The sequence below is a fragment of the Nomascus leucogenys genome, chromosome 17 (genome assembly GCF_006542625.1).
Source record: "Nomascus leucogenys isolate Asia chromosome 17, Asia_NLE_v1, whole genome shotgun sequence".
NCBI lineage: Eukaryota > Metazoa > Chordata > Mammalia > Primates > Hylobatidae > Nomascus > Nomascus leucogenys.
Genome location: NC_044397.1, coordinates 82,621,174 through 82,641,458, shown reverse-complemented (window position 1 = coordinate 82,641,458; position 20,285 = coordinate 82,621,174). Strand labels below are relative to the sequence as shown.

Genomic DNA, 20,285 nt, shown 5'->3' with positions numbered 1-20,285 from the left:
GTGAACTAATCAGAGGGACCTGTGTTCAGAAGGCTCTCGGTGACAGAGATCTGGCTTGTTACCGGCACTCAGAGAGGCAGTCGGGATGGAGGGTCGAGTTGAAGACAGGGAGGGGTGAGGAACGAGCAGAGGCCAGTTGTTTGGCCACTTGAGGGAGTTTGGACTTGTCCCGAGGGCACTAGGGGGCCGTGAAGGGCTTCAAGCCGGGGAGGATCATGGTGAGTCGGGGGTTTTGGAGAGATATCTCTCTGGCTTATACATGGAGGGCGGATTGGAGGGAATGAAACGGGGTCGGGAGTCCAGGGAGGCAGCTGGGGGAGAGGGTGGGGAAGAAAGAGGGGGGTTTGCACGAGTGAGGGACTGTGGGGAGGGAAGGAGGTGCAGGTGGGAGGGACGCCCTGGAGGCAGAGCGAACGGGCCCTGAAACTGGCTGGCCATGGAGTGGAAGGGGGAGAAAAGTTTAGGACCAAGCCCCTCTAGCCGGGAGATTGGGCCCCAGAAGCAGGTTGGGAAGATACTAAGCCCAATGTGGATGCCTAGCAGTGAGGTCCAGGAGGTGCACAAACCTGGGTCTGGAGCTTAAGAGAGAAATTGAGGCTGGAGACCAAGATTTAAGGATCGTCAAAGATGGTAACTGAGGCTGTGGGAGTTAGGGGTCTAGCCCGGGGAGGGTACGAAGGATCACTGGAGACAGGGACTGAACAGAACCCTGAAACGGAGAGGCAGGATTTGAGCAAAGGAATTGACGCTGTCGATGAATATTGCAAAGGGCAGCCAGAGAGAGGAAAACTAGGAGAGTGTGGCATTATAGACGCTTTGAGGAAAGGCCATTTCACCACAGTGGGGCCATGTCACAAACCCCATCCACTACCTCCTGCATTTAAGCAACAGCCTTCACACTGTATAGAATGATTGTGCTCGATAACTGCTGGTTCATTAATTCATTCAATAATATTTCTTGAGTATCTAATATGTGCCAGGCTCTGCTTAAGGTGCTAGAAATACAATAATAGGATGAGCACGGTGGCTCACACCTGTAATCCCAGCATTTTGGGAGGCCGAGGCAGGTGTTCGAGACCAGTCTGACCAACATGGTGAAATCCCGTCTCTACTAAAAATACAAAATTAGTGGGGCATGGTGGCGCATGCCTGTAGCCCTAGCTACTTGGGAGGCTGAGGCAGGAGAATCGCTTGAACTTGGGTGGCGGAGGTTGCAGTGAGCCAAGATCGTGCCATTGCACTCCAGCCTGGGCAAAAACAGTGAAACTCCTTCTCAAAAAAAACCACAAAAAAACAAAAAAACTTACATTCTAGTTCTTGGGGACACAAACAATAAGGAAATACAGTGTATAACTTCGTGATAAGTACCAAGGAGAAAAAGAAAGCAGTGGCCGGGCATGGTGACTCACACCTGTAATCCCAGCACTTTGGGAAGTTGAGGCCGGTGGATCACTTGAGGCCAGGAGTTTGAGACCAGCCTGGCCAAAGTGGCAAAACCCTGTCTCTACTAAAAATGCCAAAAATTAACTGGGCATAGTGGTGTGTGCCTGTAGTTCCAGCTACTCAGGAGGGTGAGGCAGGAGAATCACTTGAACCCAGGAGGCGGAGGTTGCAATAAGCCGAGATTTGCCATTGCACTCTAGCCCAGGTGACAGAGCAAGACTATGTCTCTAAATAAATAAACAAATAAATAACAAGAAAGCAGCTAAGGGAATGGAGTGATGCAGCCAGAATTAATTTACATGGGGAAAGGCCTCTTTCATTAGGTGAGACTGAAACAGAAATCTGAAGGAATGAAGGAGAAAGAGGGTTCCAGAAAGAGAAAACAGCAAGTGCAAAGGCCATGTAGTAAGATCATTCACAGAACCACAGAGAGGCCAGCATTGCTGGAGTGGAGAGAGCAAAAAGGAGGGCAGTGAAGGACAAGGTCCAAGAGGCAATGGGGTAGGGGTGGTGACAGATAACTTAGTATTTTAATCATTGTTGGTGTGTGTGTGTGTGTGTGTGTGTGTGTGTGTGTGTGTATGGCAGTGTCTCACTCTGTTGCTCAGGCTGGATTGTAGTGGTGCGATCGCGGCTCACTGCAACCTCGGCTCACTGCAACCCCTGCCTCCTGGGTTCAAGCGATTCTCCTGCCTCAGCCTCTGGCGTAGCTGGAACTACAGCCGTATGCCATCAAACCTGGCTAAGTTTTGTATTTTTAGTAGAGATGGGGTTTCACCATCTCAGGCTGGTCTTGAACTCCTGGACTCAAGTGATCTGCCTGCCTCAGCCTCCCAAAGTGTTGGGATTACAGGCATGAGCCACTGCGCCCGGCCTGCTGTTTGGTTTTTAGAGATAGGATCTTACTCTGTCATCTGGGCTGGAGTGCAGTGGTGTGATCCTAGCTCACTGCAGCCTCAAACTCCTTGGCTCAAGTGATCCCCCCAACCTCAGCCTCCCAAGTAGCTGGTACCTGGGATTACAGACACATGCCACCATGCCCGGCTACTTTTAAAATTTTTTTGTAGAAAGAAGGTCTTGCTTTGTTGCTCAGGCTGGTCTTGAACTCCTGGTCTCAAGCAATTCTCCTGCCTTGGCCTCCCAAAGTGCTGGGATTACAGGCGTGAGCCACTGTGTCTAGCCCATGGGAGGGTTCGAGACCAGCCTGGCCAACATGGTAAAACCCTGTCTCTACTAAAAATACAAAAATATAGCTAGGCGCGGTGGCTCATGCCTGTAATCCCAGCACTTTGGGAGGCTGAGGCGGGCGGATCACGAGGTCAGGAGTTCGAGACTAGCCTGACCAACATGGTGAAACCCCATCTCTACTAGAAATACAAAAATTAGCTGGTTGTGGTGGCACGCACCTGTAATCCCAGCTACTCATGAGGCTGAGGAAGGAGAACTGTTTGAACCCGGGAGGCGGAGGTTGCAGTGAGCCGAGATTGTGCCACTGCACTCCAGCCTGGGCAACAGAGAGAGACTCCATCTCAAGAACAAAAAAAAAATTAGCTGGGTGTGGTGGCTCACGCCTGTAATCCCAGCTACCTGGGAGGCTGAAGTGAGAGAATCACTTGAACCCAGGAGGTGGAGGTTGCAGTGAGCCAAGATGGTGCCACTGTACTGCAGCCTGGGTGACAGAGTGAGACCCCTGTCTCAAAAAAAAAAGAAAAAAAGAAAAGAAAACCAGGCAAGTGTGGTGTCATGAAGACGATGTTTCAGGGAACAGGGAGTGATGGGCTGTGTCAGATGTGGCTGAGGAGGACTGAGAATTGACCATTAGATCCAGCACCATGGAGTGCATGGGTGACCTTGACAAGGGCATGTCAGCCAAGAGGAGTACGGGTGAAAGGCTGATTGGAGAAGGCAGAAGAGAAAACTGGGAGGAGAAATTGGAGGCAGCAATGTAGATTCTTCTTTTGAGAAATCTTTTTTTTTCTTTTTTTCTTTTTTTTGAGACGGAGTCTCACTCTGTCACCCAGGCTGGAGTGCAGTGGTGCAATCTCGGCTCACTGCAAGCTCCACCTCCTGGGTTCATGCCGTTCTCCTGCGTCATCCTCCCGAGTAGCTGGGACTACAGGCGTCTGCCACCACGCCTGGCTAATTTTTTGTATTTTTAGTAGAGAAGGGGTTTCACCTTGTTAGCCAGGATGGTCTCCATCTCCTAACCTCGTGATCCACCCGCCTCGGCCTTCCAAAGTGCTAGCATTACAGGCATGAGCCACCACGCCCAGCCTCTTTTGAGAAATCTTGCAGAAAAGGGAAGGAAATGAGTGAGCAGCAGCTGGACAGGAGATCAAGTTTTATGTTTTTAAGATGGAAGAGGCCAGACACAGTGGCTCACGCCTGTAACCCCTGCACACTGGGAGGCTGAGGCAGGAGAATTGCTTGAGGCCAGGAGTTTGAGGCCAGCCTGGGCCACATAGCGAGATCCTGTCTCTATAAAAATCAAAAGTAAAGTTGGCCAGGCATGGTGCTGCGTGCCTATAGTCCCAGCTACCTAGGAGGCCAAGGTGGGAAGGTGGCTTAAGCCCAGGAGTTGGAGGCTGCAGTGAGCTATGATTGCACCACTGCACTCCAGCCTGGGTGACAGAATGAGACCCTGTCTCAAAATAAAAGAAAAAAAGAAAAGAAAAAAAATTAAGATGGAAGAAGTAACACTGCATGGAGACTAAGGAGAAAGATCCAGGAGGCATGGGGACATTGGTGAGACAAGAGAGAGAGGGAGGATAGCTGCAGAGATGTAAGTGAAGGGGTAGAGTCCAGTGCAGGGTCCGGGGTTTGCCCACCATGGAGGGAAGTGGGCCAGTCACAGTGGGCCTAGGACCCTGTGAAAATTCTCTTTTGTTTGCTTTTATCTTCTCGTTGAAATACATATAGTTTTCATGTGAACTACTTTCCTTTTTTTTCTTCTTTATATGACAGTCAGGACATTATATTGATTTTTTTTGAATTTATGTGTGTAAGTAGGTTATATTATCTAGGAATTTTATTTTGGGATGGGAAAAGGGGGCAGTGCAAAAATACTCAATAAAAAAAATGGCCGGGCACGGTGGGTCACAGTGTCTCACACCTGGAATCCCAGCACTTTGGGAGGCCGAGGCAGGTGGATCATTTGAGGTCAGGAGTTCGAGACTAACTTGGCCAACATGGTGAAACCCTGTCTCTACTAAAAATACAAAAATTAGCCAGGCGTAGTGGCACGTGCCTGTAGTCCCAGCTACTTGGGAGGCTGAGGCCGGAGAATGGCTTGAACCTGGGAGGCAGAGGTTGCAGTGAGCTGAGATCACACCACTGCACTCCAGCCTGGGTGACAGAGTGAGACCCTGTCTCAAAAAAAAAAAGTGGGTACTGGTCTGACAGGATTGAACTCCGCTGTTGTAGGGCCTCATAGGTCATTACAAGGCTAGTGAGGTTGAAAAAGTGCAGGAAAAAAGTCACCGTTACCCAGGCACTGTGGGGTTGCCTCTCTGGTCCGCATTTTGCCATTGACATAATGGGCGTCAGTCTGACCAGCAAAAGACTAAACTCCCCTTTTCCAGCCCTGAAATTCAAATATCCCAGATGGGGGTAAATCTAGGAAGGCCACCTGGAGGAGGGGAGGAGCAAAATAGTTCATTTTTAGTACCTATTGTGTCTGCCATGCTGGCAGCTATGTGAAGCTATTTATTTATTTATTTTTATTTATTTTTATTGCCTGGGATAGAGTGCAATGACGTGATCTCGGCTCACTGCAACCTCTGCTGCTCGGATTCAAGCAATTCTTGTGCCTCAGACTCCTGAGTAGGTGGGATCACAGGCGCGCACCACCACACCAGGCTAATATTTTGTATTTTTAGTAGAGATGGGGTTTTGCCATGTTGGTCAGGCTGGTTTCCAACTCCTGACCTCAGGTGATCCGCCCGCCTCAGCCTCCCAAAGTGCTGGCATTACAGGTGTGAGCCACCATGCCCGGCCGATGTGAAGCTATTTATATCCTCACTACAATCTCAAATCAGAGGGGTGAAGTTACTTAGCTAGGGTCACACAGCAAGGAAGCTTTCGAACCCTGGTCTGAGCGATTTCCTGACAGGTCCTGGCAGATGAGGGGAAGGAAGGAGGGGGAGGAGCCCTCTGTGACAGTTGTCCCAGAAAGGGCATAAACAGGATGTGGTGTTGCATGAAACCTTCCTCCTGCACAGCCCGTCCCCCCGCAGCCCCGGTCCCCACGCCTAGAAGACAACAGAACTGAGAAAAGAAGAGGCCTGTGGACAGAACAACCATGGTCAGGGGCCAGGGGTCCTATGGGAAGAGCTGGGGCTGGGGTTGGGGCTAGGGCTTGGAGGACACCTGGGCGAAGGTCAGGCTATGGGATGGAGGTCACGGGCCGGGAGGGGGACCCAACGGTGGTGAACAGCCTGGCTGGGAGAACAGAGAGACAGTGGCTCTGGGTTTAGGCCCAGGAAAGTGGATCTCTGCACCTCCTTGAGTGTTCCCCAAGAGTCCCCGTGGAGAAGGCGGGAACCCAGCCCCTGCTCCACGCCCCAAGCTGAGCGCCCTGGTGAGGGTTATCTACTCTGTGGGAAGGGTGCCTTTTCTCAATGTTCACAAAGACATCAGATGGGCTGGTGCGATGCTCCTCTTCATTAGTGGATGGAGAAACTGAGGTTTGGGGAAGGGGTGAGGGCTGAGGCCAGGCCATCTCAGCTCTTTCTGGGTCCCTCCGGCAGTCTGACTCCCTGGTGGTGTGCGAGGTAGACCCAGAGCTAACAGAAAAGCTGAGGAAATTCCGCTTCCGAAAAGAGACAGACAATGCAGCCATCATAAGTAAGTGACATCTTCCCCCACAGAAGGATGGGAGGGCGGTGGTGGGGGCAAATAGGGAGGGCTGGGCTTGTGTCCCCCATGGATCAGGGGAGTGTCTAATCCCTGTGTGCCACCCCTCCCCAGTGAAGGTGGACAAAGACCGGCAAATGGTGGTGTTGGAGGAAGAATTTCAGGTGAGGGGCTGGGGTGGTTGGGACTGGGAGGTACAGGGTGAGACTGAGAGAACCAAGTGGTTGGAATTGATACGAAGAGCCTGGCATGGGGGTAGAAAGACCTGGAGATCGGCCAAGCATGGTGGCTAATGCCTGTAATCCCAGCACTTTGGGAGGCCGAGGCAGGTGGATCACCTGAGGTTGGGTGTTCAAGACCAGCCTGGCAAACATGGTGAAACCCCGTCTGTACTAAAAATATAAAAAGTTAGCTGGGTGTGGTGGTGTGCACCTGTAATCACAGCTACTCGGGAGGCTGAGGCAGGAGAATCGCTGGAACCCGGGAGATGGAGGCTGTAGTGAGCCGAGATTGTGCCACTACACTTCAGTCTGAGCCACAGAGCAAGACTGTCTCAAAAACAAAAACAAAAAAAAACAAAAAAAACTGGAGATCAAGTTCTAGCTCACTCATGACCCCCAGCAAGAGACTTTGCCTGTATGTGTCTCTATTTCCTCATCTGTGAAATAGGGAGAATAGTACTTACCTTATAGGCTTGTTTTTACATCCAGTGATTTAATTCTTGTAATGGGTTTAGAACAAGGCGTGGCACTTAGTATATGCTCAAGAAGGTGATGATGATCTTCATAATGATGATAATAATGCTTTCTTGGCATTTAAATGAAAGAGTTTCCATATAAGTTAAAAAGCTAGCCGGGCATGGTGGCTCACGCCTGTAATCCCGGCACTTTGGGAGGCTGAGGCAGGAGGATCACTTGAGCCCAGGAGTTTAAGACCAGCCTGGGCAACATGGTAACACCCTAACTCTACTAAAAATACAAAAATTAGCCAAGCACAGTGGTGTGCACCTGTGATCCCAGCTACACAGGAGGCTGAGGTGGGAGGGTTGCTTGAGGTCAGGAGTTTGAGACCAACCTGGGCAACAAAGCAAGACCCCATCTCTACAAAAAAAAAGGGGGGGTAGACCTCACCCCCTGGTGACCTCACTGTCTTTATCAATAACAATAATAATAATAAGGCTTATTTCCCTAGTGTTGCGGTAAGGATTGATAAGGGAATCCATGGAGACTGGGGGCTGGGGCTCTTTCAGGCCCTCTGAAAGGCAATATAGGGAAGCAGTTATGATTTGAACCCAGATTCAAATCTCAACTCTGCTACTTTCTATCTGTGCAATCTTGGGCAAATGCCTTAACACCTCTGGGCCTCAGTTTTCTCAGCTGTATAGTGGGCATAATGATAAGCCCTACCCCATAGACTTATGGGATAGTTCCATGAATTAATCCATGTGTGTTTAATAGAACGATGCTTTGGCACATGGTAAGTGCTCACCTAAAGGTGGTCATTCTTTTTTTTTTTTTTTGAGATGGAGTTTTGATCTTTTTTATCCAGGCTGGAGCACTATGGCACAATCTTGATTCACTGCAACCTCCACCTCCCGGGTTCAAGCAATTCTCCTGCCTCAGCCTCCCGACCACGCCTGGCTAATTTTTTTTTTTTTTTTTTTTTTTTTTTTGAGATGGAGTCTCACTCTGTCTCCCAGGCTGGAGTGCAGTGGTGTGATCTCGGCTCACTGCAACCTCCGCATCCCGGATTCAAGCAATTCTCCTGCCTCAGCCTCCCAAGTAGCTGGGACTACAGGTGCATGCCACCATGCCTGGCTAATTTTCTGTATTTTTAGTAGAGACGGGTTTCACCCTGTTAGCCAGGATGGTCTCAATGATTTCCTGACCTTGTGATCCGGCCACCTCTGCCTCCCAAAGTGCTGGGTTTACAGGCATGAGCCACCGCGCCTGGCCATGCCTGGTTAATTTTGTATTTTTAGTAGAGACCGGGTTTCACCAGGTTGGCCAGGCTGGTCTCGAACTCCTGGCCTCAGGTAATCCACCCGCCTCGGCCTCCCAAAGTGCTGGGATTACAGGCGTGAGCCACCGCGCCCTGCCTCATTCTTTGACTTTTCTTCCATTTTCTTGCCTCAGAACATTTCCCCAGAGGAGCTCAAAATGGAGTTGCCGGAGAGACAGCCCAGGTATCCCGGGGGGAGAAAGGGTTGGATCAGGCCAGGAGGGGAGGGGTGATGTTGGAGGTGCAGACTAAGGGACTGCTTGAGTTCCAGCCCTATTCATGGACTTTGAATCTCTGTGTTTGGCCAGGTGAGGTGGCTCATCCCTGTAATCCCAGCACTTTGGGAGGTCAAGGAGGGCGGATCACTTGGGGTCAGGAGTTCAAGACCAGCCTGGCCAACATGGTGAAACCCCGTCTCTACTAAAAATACAAAAATTAGCTGGGCGTGGTGGCATGCGACTGTAATCCCAGCTACTTGGGAAGCTGAGGCACGAGAATCGCTTGAACCTGGGAAGCAGAGGCTGCAGTGAGCTGAGATTGCACCACTGCACTCCAGCCTGGGTGACACAGCAAGACTCTATCTCAAAAAAAAAAAAAAAAAAAAAAAAAAGAATCTCTGTGTTTGAGGCCAAGAGTTCATACTCTAGAAGTTTTTGTTTGTATAGCAATATTTTATTGCAGAATTTTACACCAATAATTTATATATGATACTGGTTTAGAGTCTGCTTTTTTTTTTTGTACAAACTTTGTTGAGTTTTTGTTTCAACATTACGCTGGCATCATTTTTAAAAAATGAAATTTTGGCCAGGCACTGTGGCTCCCACCTGTAATCCCAGCACTTTGGGAGCCTGAGGTGGGAGGATCACCTGAGGCTAGGAGTTCAAGACTAGCCTGGGCAACATAGCAAGACCTTGTCTCTATTTTTTTTTTTTTTTTTTTTGTAGAGACGGAGTCTCGCTCTGTTGCCCCGGTTGGAGTGCAGTGGCGTGATCTTGGCTCACTGCAACCTCCACCTCCCAGGTTCAAGCGATTCTCTGGCCTCAGCCTCCCGAGTAGCTGGGATTACATGTGCCCACCATCATGCCTGGCTAATTTTTGTATTTTTAGTAGAGACATGTTGGCCAGGCTGGTCTTGAGCTCCTAACCTCAGGTGATCCACCTGCCTTGGCCTCCCAAAGTGCTGGGATTACAGGCGTGAGCCACTGCGCCTGGTAGAGAACCTTGTCTCTATTAAAAAAAAAAAAGAAAAAAATTAGCCAGGCATGGTGGCATGTGCCTGTGGTTCCAGCTACTTGGGAGGCTGATGTCGGGGGTCACTTGAGTTCAGGAAGCTGAGGCTGCAAGTGAGCCAAGATAGCACCCCTGCACTCCAGCCTGGGTGACAGAGCAAGACCTTGTCTCAAAAAAACAAAAAAAGAAATTTTCCTTGTTTTTCAATGTTTGGGTACAGTTTAGGTAGCAAACAAATTAGTTATTATTATTGTTATTTTATTAAAAAAATCTTTATAGACAGGGTCTCACTGTGTCACCCAGGCTATTGGGCAGTGCTGTGATCCTGGCTCACTGGAGCCTCCAACTCCTGGGCTCAAGCCATCTTCCTGCCTCAGCCTCCCAAGTAACTGGGACTACAGGCACTGCCACTGCACCCTGCTAAAGGAATGACTTGACTTTTAATGATTAGGTAGAATCCTGGGCGAAGTCACATGAGCCTGGTGCTTTTTTTGGTGGAAGAGCTCTTTGACTATTTCTATGAAAACTGGTCTGTTAAGATTTTTCATCTTGACTGAATTCACTTTGGGTCTCTAGGATTTTGATCCTCAATCCCAGGCTGTAGGATTCAACCAGGACCAGCTTCATGGGCATATGATACTTGCACACAGCACCACACCCAGGAGGGGGCCTCACACGTGGGGGTTAATGGTCACCTTCTTTATAGTTTTATCTTTGAGTTTCTGTTTTGTATGAAGTCAGATGGGACAATGGACTTCACACAGATGTGCTAGGGTTTGGAGCTAGGTTCACAGGCACTCCACCACCTGGCTGCCTCCCTGAACATGTTCTCAGCCACCCACTCTCTGCACCCACCCAGTGACCACTGCTGTCCTTGGGCTTCCTGCTGCTGTAGGGAGGGTCAGGGTCCAGTAGGCACCCCTTGCCTGACAAGTTACAGGGTGTTCCTGTGAGCATCTGCACTCTGCCTGCACATATCCTCATGCCCGAGGGAGCACGACTTTAAATAGCAAACTAAAAAAGACTGGCTGAGCTCAGTGGCTCGCACCTGTAATCTCAGCACTTTGGGAGTCTGAGGTGGGAGTACTGCTTGTGGCCAGGAGTTCAAGACCAGCCTGGGCAACATAACAAGACCCCCATTTCTACTAAAATTTTTTTTAAAAAGGCCAGGCGCAGTGGCTCATGCCTGTAATCCCAGCACATTGGGAGGCTGAGGTGGGCAGATCACTTGAGCTCAGGAGTTCGAGACCAGCCTGGGTAACATGGTGAAACTCTGTCTCTGCAAAAAATACAAAAAACATTAGCTGGATGTGGTGGCATGCGCCTGTAGTCCCAGCTACTTGGGGGGCTGAGGCAAGAGGATCGCCGGAACCTGGGAGGTCGAGGCTGCAATGAGCTGAGACCACGTCCCTGTACTCCAACCTGGGTGACAAAGTGAGACCCTGTCTCAAAAAAAAAAAAAAATTAGCTGGGCATGGTGGTGTGCACCTATACTCCCAGCTACTCTGGAGGCTGAGACAGGAGGATCGCTTGAGCCCAGGAGTTCAAGACTGCAGTGAGATAGGATCGCACCATTGCACTCCAGCCTGGGCAACAGAATGAGGCCCTGTCTCTAATAACAGTAAAAAAAAGACGATGATCAGTCTAGAGAGAGACTACAAAAGAAAGGAAAACAATTTTCCTGCTTCTTGAACAAGAAGCCCCACATTTTCATTTTATACCAGGCTTGGATGATTCTGTAGCCATCCCTGGTCACAGTGCACTGGGGTTCGAGTGCACTGGACAGAATTGCATAGGGGGTGAGAACTTACACGCTGGCATTCACTTTCCCAGGTTCAAATCTCTCACCTATCTGTAGAACCTTGGGCAAGTGACTTTGGGCCTCAGTTTTCCTATCTGTACGATGGGGATATTAATAGCACCTATATTATAAAGTTATTGTGAGTCAAATGAGCACTATCATTATTATTATTATTATCATTATTATTTGAGATGGAGTTTCACTCTTGTCACCTAAGCTGGAGTGCAATGGCGTGATCTTGGCTCACTGCAACCTCTGCCTCCTGAGTTCAAACAATTCTCCTGCCTCAGCCTCCTGACTAGCTGGGATTACAGGCGCCCACCACCACTCCTGGCTAATTTTTGTATTTTTAGTAGAGACGAGGTTTCACCATGTTGGCCAGGCTGGTCTCGAACTCCTGACCTCAGGTGATCCACCGCCTCGGCCTCCCAAAGTGCTGGGATTATAGGTTTGAGTCCTGTGCCCAGCCCTATGATTATTTTTTAATCATTTGTTGTGTTTGAGGTCAGTACCCTGAGTCCCAGACATCAACCCTGGGTTCTCAGACTCAGCCAACATTTCAAGGCTGTGAGCTCAGGTAATGGCTGTTAAGCCTGGGCTGCAGGCCAGAGTCCTGATTTTCAATTCCCTTTCACGGTAGGTTCGTGGTTTACAGCTACAAGTACGTGCATGACGATGGCCGAGTGTCCTACCCTTTGTGTTTCATCTTCTCCAGCCCTGTGGGTGAGACACAGCTCTACTGTCCTCAGGAGAGGGTCTTTGATTCTGTGTGTGTGTGTTTGTGTGTAAATGCGAATGTGTGTAGGCACTTGTGTACGAGTGTGAGCATGTGACAGCCTGAGTGATTGGGTGAGGATGTGTGTGTGTCGCATACATGATGTGGAAGGGCAGTGAAGTGGAGGTGGGGGCTCAGATTCACCAAGAGCCCACCTGTCTTAGTCCTGGGGCCTAAGCCAACCCACCTTTTCCTTTCACCTAGAAATCCCCGTCTGGCCTCTAAATCATCTCCAGAGCCCCTCAGAATAACTTGAAGCCCCCAAGCCAACCTAGAAACTGAGTACAGTGCAGGGACATCCGTAGAAGAGCTCTTAGGAAACTTGGAAAACTGCAGGGCCTTCAGGACATTACTAGAGCTTTAGAGAACACGCCTGGGTCCCCACTGATGTGCCTTTCTCCTCTTTTCCACGCAGGCTGCAAGCCAGAACAACAGATGATGTATGCAGGGAGTAAAAACAGGCTGGTGCAGACAGCAGAGCTCACAAAGGTTCAGACTGGGATGGGGCTCCAGAGTGTTAGGGAGAGGTGGTGTGGGTCCTGGGTCTGAGGGAAGAGGGACTACAGTCCTCTCTGTCTCAGTGGTTTTTTTTTTTTTTTTTTTTTTTTTTTAAAGAACTGGGTCTCGCTCTGTCACCCAGGCTGGAGTGCGGTGGCACAACCTTGGCTCACTGCAGTCTCCTCCTCCTGGGTTCAAGCGATTCCCCTGCCTCAGCCTCCCAAGTAGTGGGACGACAGGCACACGCCACCACACCTGGCTAATTTTTGTATTTTTAGTAGAGTCAGGGTTTCACCATATTGGCCAGGCTGGTCTCGAACTCCTGACCTTAAGTGATCCACCCACCTCAGCCTCCCAAAGTGCTCTCTTACAGGCGTGAGCCACCGCGCCCGGCCACTGTCTCAGTGTTTGAGTAGATCATAATGCCGAGACCTCTCTCTGCCCAGGTGTTTGAAATCCGCACCACTGATGACCTCACCGAGGCCTGGCTCCAAGAAAAGTTGTCTTTCTTTCGTTGATCTCTGGGCTGGGGCCTGAATTCCTGATATCTGAGTCCTCAAGGTGACTGGGGACTTGGAACCCCTAGGACCTGAACAACCAAGACTTTAAATAAATTTAAAAATGCAAAAACTCGGAGATCTCAGTTTGGACTCAGTTTCTGCCTCTCATCTGGGCTCTAGCCGACGGTTCCTGCAGTACCAGGCTTGGGCCAGCAGGGGGCGGGCTGACCTAGAGGAATGTGAGCTGGGTCCCAGGAGGGAAGGAGGATACCTCTTTCTTAGAAAGAAAGGGAAGGGCCTGAAGGATTTCCTTGGAGGGTGGGGGACGGATGGGCGAGGCCTAGGTCTCCTGGAGGTATTGGGGGAATATCTGGATCTACAGAGCGGTCACTCCCAAGGGGAACAAGGACCCCTGAGAATAAAGGAGGCAAAGTGCCCATTTCCTCCCCCACTCCCCACCTCTGGGGGGTAGGAGTCATCACCGAATGCGACTTTTCTCAGCTGAGCCCTTAGATAAGAAGAATTTAAAGGCCGAAGAGGTTTGAACGTAATTGCTTCAGGATCTCAGGAGCTGCTAGGGGGTGGATGGTTTGTACGGTCAGGTAGGCCTGAGGACCAGGGCTGCGGAAGGTGAAGTCGATCCTGGGCCCTCAGTGGACTCCCAGGGGTGTGAGATTGAGGAGACAGGGAAGGGACACCTGCCCCCATCTGAAGATTCTTCTTTTCTTTTTTCTGGCATCTCTGGACATCGAACTTTCTCAGGCTTTCTGTGTCTGTCTCTGAGGGACATTGATTAAGCACTCACAGTGGGCTCTGAGAATTCCGAGATGGGCAGGTCTTCACAGAGATGAATCACACCCCTTCTGTCTCTCTGCTTCTCTTCCATGTTTCTAATTGTTCCCCTCTCTGTCCCCGGTTTCAGGGACGTGGGAACTCCCTCCCCCCACCCCTTTTCAGGTTCCCGGTAGAGAGGTGGCTGTTGCCATGGTAACAAAGACATAGTGACCTTGGGCCTGGGCCGCCCGTTCCCCAACCTTGGTGTTCCTGGGGGTAGGGTCCAAAAAGCCCAGCTCCAAGCCCTCCCAGCCTTATCCCCTTACCACCCCACTCTACCCTATCTCCTGCCCGCTCACCCCCAATCAGGGCAAGTCCTTTACATGAGGGATTTGGGATAGAATCACTCTACACTGGTCCACAGAGAAAATTCACCCTGCCCTAAATTCTCTGGAGGGTTAGGTTGAGCTCCTCTGCTCTCCACTAGTGCTGTTTTCCTGTCCCTATCTCTCTGTCCCTCCCTCTGATCACAGGCCCAGTCCCTGAAGGCAGGAGATGGAGGAGGAGGAGGACTGGAGACAAGAGGGGTCATTCAATTAAATGGACAAGGAACTCCTGGCCTGCAGAGGTCAGAGAGGCAGAGGGACTCATCCAAGGTCATGCACTTACATGATCAAATGAATACTAATAGCTGACCCTCCTCTTGAGGGCTTCCTATGTACCAGGTACTTCTATAAGCATTTTATAGGCATTAGCTCATTTAATTCTTGCAATACCTCGTGAAAAAGGTACTATTATTCTCTCCAACTTAAAGACGATAAAAACCTGAGGCATAGAAGCCAAAGCCACCTGTGGTCTGTACAGTTAGAACTCTTTAACCCCAGGCTATCTTGGGGTCAATGGCCACACCCTCTCTTAGGCAAGACATTTAGGGAACCACCTCCTCCTCCTCCTCCCTCCCCCCTCCCCCTCCTCCTCCTCCTCTTCCTCCTTGGTGGTACTCCCACACTCCATAGTGGAACTTCTGTTTCATCCAGGCTTGTGATTACAAACAGTCCAATCAGAAAGAGCCATGCACAGGGACTTGCCCAATCAGGAGCAAAGCATGGGAAAGCAGGGGCCAATCAGAAAGGGTGGCTCACAGGCACAGTCCAATGCAGAGGGAGTATAGCTGGGGCTTGCGGAAGGACCAATCAGAGAGGCCAGAACAGACTGCACCATCCAATGAGGAGTCAGCACAATGGGACGTGTCTTCGGGTTTGGGGAGATTCCCTGGAGAGGCAGTACAAACTGGGGACCGCCTCCTCTAGTTCCACCAACCTATCCTATAAACGCCCACAGATCCAAGCTCCCTAAGTTTTGAGTCGGTGCCCTAGACTTGGGGGACTTCCTAACCTTGAAAGGGCCGGAATGGGCCTTGCATAGCTCTAAAAGGGCTGGAGTTTTCGCTTTGGGGCAGGGCCTAAGAGTCTGGGGGTGGGGCCTAGGCTTGGGGCGGGGCCAGAAGAATGGGATTGGTAGAGGGTCTGTATTTGGTTTGGGGCAGGAATTAGGGCTCCAGGGAAACAATTAAGATGTCTAGTTCAACCTGTTGCCCGTTTTTCAGGCCAACTCACACATTCCCTTACTTTATGGGACATTCTCCAGCTGCTGGTTATACCCTTTTCTTCTAGGGAACCTGGGCTAAGAGGTCGTATTTATTCCTTTCTGTGGTCCCTGAACTGAGTCTGGAGCCAGACTAGCTCCCCAGTCCTCTCCCAGGAAGCATTTGAGAACACATGTTGGGCCAGGCACGGTGGCTCACGCCTGTAATCCCAGAGGATCACCTAAGATCAGGAGTTCGAGACCAGCCTGGTCAACATGGTGAAACCCCATCTCTATTAAAAATACAAAAAATAGCTGGGCGTGGTGGTACGTGCCTGTAATCCCAGCTACTCGGGAGGCTGAGGCAGGAGAATTCACTTGAGCCAGAGAGGCAGAGGTTGCAGTGAGCCGAGATCGCTCCATTGCACTCCAGCCTGGGCAACAAGAGCAAAACTCCGTCTCCAAAATAAATAAATAAATAAATAAATAAATAAATAAATAAATAAAAATAAATAAATAAAAAGAACACATGTTGTCTAAGTGCAGTGGCTCACGCCTTGTAATCCCTACATTTTGGGGGGCTGAGGCTGGAAATCTTAGAGGCCGGGAGTGTGCCACCAGCCTGGACAACATAATGAGACCGCTTTTCTACAAAAAATAAAAAATTAGCTGGGTGTGGGGGTGCGTGCCTCTAGTTGGGAGGCTGAAGTGGGAGGATCACCTGAGCCTGGGGAGGTCGAGGCTGCAGTGAGCCATGATCACGCCACTGCACTCCAGCCTGGGTGACAGAGGGAGACCCTGTCTTTAAGAAAAGCACATTTACTGAGTTCCTGGGTGGCAGTCACTATTCTGGGCACTGGAGGATGTTGGTGTCCGTGCCAGTTCCCTTGGGAGGCTTACATTTCAATGACTAGACACTAAATAAATAACAATAAATAGGTAAACAAGTAAACAAAATAAGAGGGTGACAAGAGCCAGGTGAAGTGGTTCACGCCTGTAATCCCAGCACTTTGGGAGGCCAAGGCAGGAGGATGGCTTGAGCTCAGGAGTTCGAGACCAACCTGGGCAACATAGCAAGACCTCATCTCTTTTTTCCTTTTAAAATAAAAATAAAGAGAGTGATAAGTACTATAAGGGAAATAAATAAGGTGATGTGCTAGATAGAAATGGTGGCACCTGGTGGGGCTGTTTGTTGCCGCCAGAAGAGTCCTGCTTCCCCACTCCCTAACATTTACTATGAAACATTTCAAACATGCAGCCAAGTTGAAATAATTATATATATTATATATATAATATACATATTATGTATATATATAAAAGTTTATTAGAGATGCGGTCTTGCTATGTTGCCCGGCTGGTCTTGAACTCCTGGGCTCAACTGATCCTCCCTCCTCAGCCTCCCAAAATGCTGAGATTGCAGATGTGAGCCACCATGCCCAGCCTGAGTTGAATAATAATTTTATAGTGAACACTCATATACCCATCACCTAGATGCCACCACTGACACGTCAATGTATTACTTCATCATATATCCATCCAGCAACGCTTCTTCCTCCTCCTTCTCCTCCTCTTCCTCTTCTTCTTCCTCCTCCTCCTTCTTCTTCCTCTTCCTTTCTTCTCTTTTCTTTTCTCTTCTTCCTCCTCCTCCCCCTCCTCCTCCTCCTCCCCCTCCTCCTCCTCCTCCCCCTCCTCCTCCTCCCTCCTCCTCCTCCTCCTCCTCCTCCTCCTCCTCCTCCTCCTCCTCCTTCTTCTTCTTCTTCTTCTTCTTCTTCTTCTTCTTCTTCTTCTTCTTCTTCTTCTTCTTCTTCTTCTTCTTCTTCTTCTTCTTCTTCTTCTTCTTCTTCTTCTTCTTTCTTCTTCTTCTTCTTCCTCCTTTCTTCTCTCCTTCTCCTTCTTCTTCTCCTTCTTCTTCTATTTCAAAGTTACATCAGAACGCTGGTTGGAGGCCCAGGTAGAGATGGTGTGTGTACATTGGGGATGGAGAAGGAAGGTCTCTCTGAAGGGATTACATTTAAGACCATCATGAAAAGAAAGAACCAGCAGCCATGGAAAGGGGAGAAGAGTGCATATGCTCAGGGGCTGCTGCTGTTGGCTGGTGTGTTGGAGGAATAGGAAAGTCATTGTAGAAGCTGAACAAAGGGTCGGATGCGGTAGTTCACACCTGTAATCCCAGCACTTTGGGAGACTGAGGTGGGTGGATCACTTGAGGTCAGGAGTTTGAGACCAGCCTGACCAACATGGCAAAACCCCGTCTCTACTAAAAACACAAAAATTAGCCAGGCGTGGTGGCGGGCGCCTGTGGTCCCAGCTACTCAGGCTGAGGTGGGAGAATCGCTTGAGCCTGGGAGGCAGAGGTTGCAGTGAGTCGAGATCATGCCACTGCACTCCAGCCTGGGTGACAGAGTGAGGCCCTGTCTCGAAAAAGAAAAGAAAAGCCATCGTTAAAACTGAAAGAGGGGCCAGGAGTGGTGGTGTACGCCTGTAAACCCAGCACTTTGGGAGGCTGAGGCAGGAGGATCACTTGAGCCCAGGAGTTCAAGACCAGCCTGGGCAACATAGTGAGACCCCCCCGCCATTTCTAAAAAAAAAAGAAAAAAAAAAGAAGAAGCTGGAAGAGAAGAGGAGAGTGGTTGGAAATAGGGTCAGCTGGGGCCAGAGCTCACAGGGCCAGACTGGCTCCATGAATAAGGCATATCTCCCTCGGTTTCAGCTTCTTTCTTCTTCCATCTCTGTTTCTCTTATTATTATCTTTTTTTCTCTCCCTCTCTTTTCTACTCCTGTCCAGCCCAGGCCTACCTTCACCCTCTTTCCCCATCACCCCTACCCTGTTCTGCCACATACTACCTGTGTGACCTTGGGCAAGTGATCAAACCTCTCTGTGCCTCTATTTCCCTTATCCATAAAATGGGGATGGTAATAGGACCTCTTCATTTGGCTGTTGTGAAGACTGAATGAAGTAATAGATGTGAAACTCTTAGAATCATTTCTGGCACATAAATAGTGCTGTATATGTGTTCACTTGTGTTGTTGTTGTTATTCCTACCCCCATGCTCCAGCAGGGAGCACTAGCAACCACGGTGGGAGGTGGGGATGCTGCCTGGGTGGTGGCAATGAAGGGTGGAGTCTGGAGAATAGGGGGATTGTGAGTGTCCCCAGGGACATCTCAGAGTTGTGCATGGGGTTAAGCTTCACTGGAAGGAGTTATCTGCAGAGCTGAGCTTGATCTGGGGGATAGGGCGGGCTTCATGTAAATAATTTAGGCCAGGCACAGTGGCTCATGACCACCGTGGTCAGGAGTTCAAGACCAGCCTGGGCAACATAGCGAGACTCCATTTATAAAAAAGCTAAAACAAAACCAAAAACAAAACAGCTACTGAGGAGGCTGAGATGGGAGGAACACTTGAGCCCAGGAGGTCCAGGCTGCAGTGAGCTGTGATCACGCCAGTGCACTCCTGCCTGGGTGATGGAGTGAGACTCTGACTCAAAAACAAATAAAAAGAAAGAAAGAAAAATTAGACTGGGTGCGGAGGCTCATGCCTGTAATCCCAGCACTTTGAGAGGCTGAGGCGGGTGGATCACTTGAGGCCAAGAGTTCGAGACCAGCCTGGCCAACATGATAAAACCCTGTCTCCACTAAAAATACAAAAAGTAGCCAGGCATGGTGGGACATGCCTGTAGTCCCAGCTACTCGGGAGGCTGAGGCAGGAGAATTGCTTGAACCTGGGAGGCAGAGGTTGCGGTGAGCGGAGACCATGCCAGTGCACTCCAGCCTCGGCAACAGAGCAAGACTCTGTCTCAAAAAAAGAAAAAAAGAAAAAAAGAGAAAGAAAAAAATTAGCCCGGCGTGGTGGCACACACCTGTAATCCCAGCTACTAGGGGGGCTGAGGCAGGAGAATCGCTTGAACCTGGGAGGTGGAGGTTGCAGTGAGCCGAGATCGTTCAAGGGTTTCCCATGGGGATAAGAGACATTTTAGGGCCCCTTAGAAGTTAGGCATGGTTTGGAGTTCATACTGGGGATAAGGGAATGGGTTAGGGTCCTTGAGGGTAGAAGGACATGGCTGGGGGTCCCCAAGAAGGAGTGGAATATGGTTTGTGGTTCTGGTGGCTGTAGAATGTGGTTTGGGTCCCCAAAGGGAGTCAGGCACCATCTGGGATTTGGCTGACATATGGTCTGAAGTCTCCCCCGATGTTAGGATATGATTTGGGGTCCCTGAGGGAAGGGGTGTGGTCTGGGGGTCCATCTGAATGTTGGGATATGATTTAGGGTTGCTGGTGGGGTGGTCTGGATCCCCTTGGATGCTGGGATATGATCTGGGATTCTTCTGGGTTTGGGGGCATGGTCTGGGGTTCCTGACAGTGTGTGGGTCATAGTCTGAGGTCAAGCAGGAGAGCAGGGCATGATTTGTGGTCCTGGGTGGCCCTGGAACATCGCCTGGGTTCTCAAAAGAGGTGAGGCCTGATCCGAGGTCCCCCTGGGTATTAGGACGTGATCGGAGGTCTCTGTGGGGAGGTCCGGGGATCGGAGGTCTCTGTAGGGAGATCCGGGGTCCCCAGGCCAGTTGGGGCGTGGTCTGGGGGGGTCTCCGGGGAGGCCGGCGGGGCTGGGGGTGGGGCTGGGGAAGGGTCGGGGGCGGGCCCGCGGCGGCTCCGCAGTGGAGAGGGGTCTGCGGCGGGTTCGGGGCGGGGATCCCGGGTGTGCGACCGCCCCGCCCGGCCGCCCCCACCAGTCGGCGCCCCCTCCCCCCTTGCGGCGGCGGTGGCGGCGGGCGGCGCGGAGGGCGGAGCTCGGCGGCGGCTCGGGAGGGAGGGCGGGAGGCGGGAGGG

General features: G+C 50.5%; 1 protein-coding gene across 2 annotated transcripts; it reads left to right on the top strand.

Moving 5' to 3' along the window:
- The first annotated feature begins 49 nt into the window (after positions 1 to 49).
- GMFG (glia maturation factor gamma) lies at positions 50 to 13,238 on the top strand. 2 transcript variants are annotated; one of them, XM_030796867.1, is made up of 7 exons: positions 50 to 218; positions 6,192 to 6,288; positions 6,412 to 6,461; positions 8,433 to 8,482; positions 11,970 to 12,052; positions 12,520 to 12,593; positions 13,049 to 13,238. In XM_030796867.1, the coding sequence occupies exons 1-7, from the start codon at positions 216 to 218 to the stop codon at positions 13,118 to 13,120; spliced, it is 429 nt and encodes a 142-aa protein (XP_030652727.1). In that variant the 5' UTR covers positions 50 to 215; the 3' UTR covers positions 13,121 to 13,238. The 2 variants fall into 2 exon arrangements, with proteins under 2 accessions (XP_030652727.1, XP_003270427.3); XM_003270379.4 differs by lacking the exon at positions 50 to 218 and adding an exon at positions 5,538 to 5,746.
- Positions 13,239 to 20,285: the final 7,047 nt, after the last annotated feature.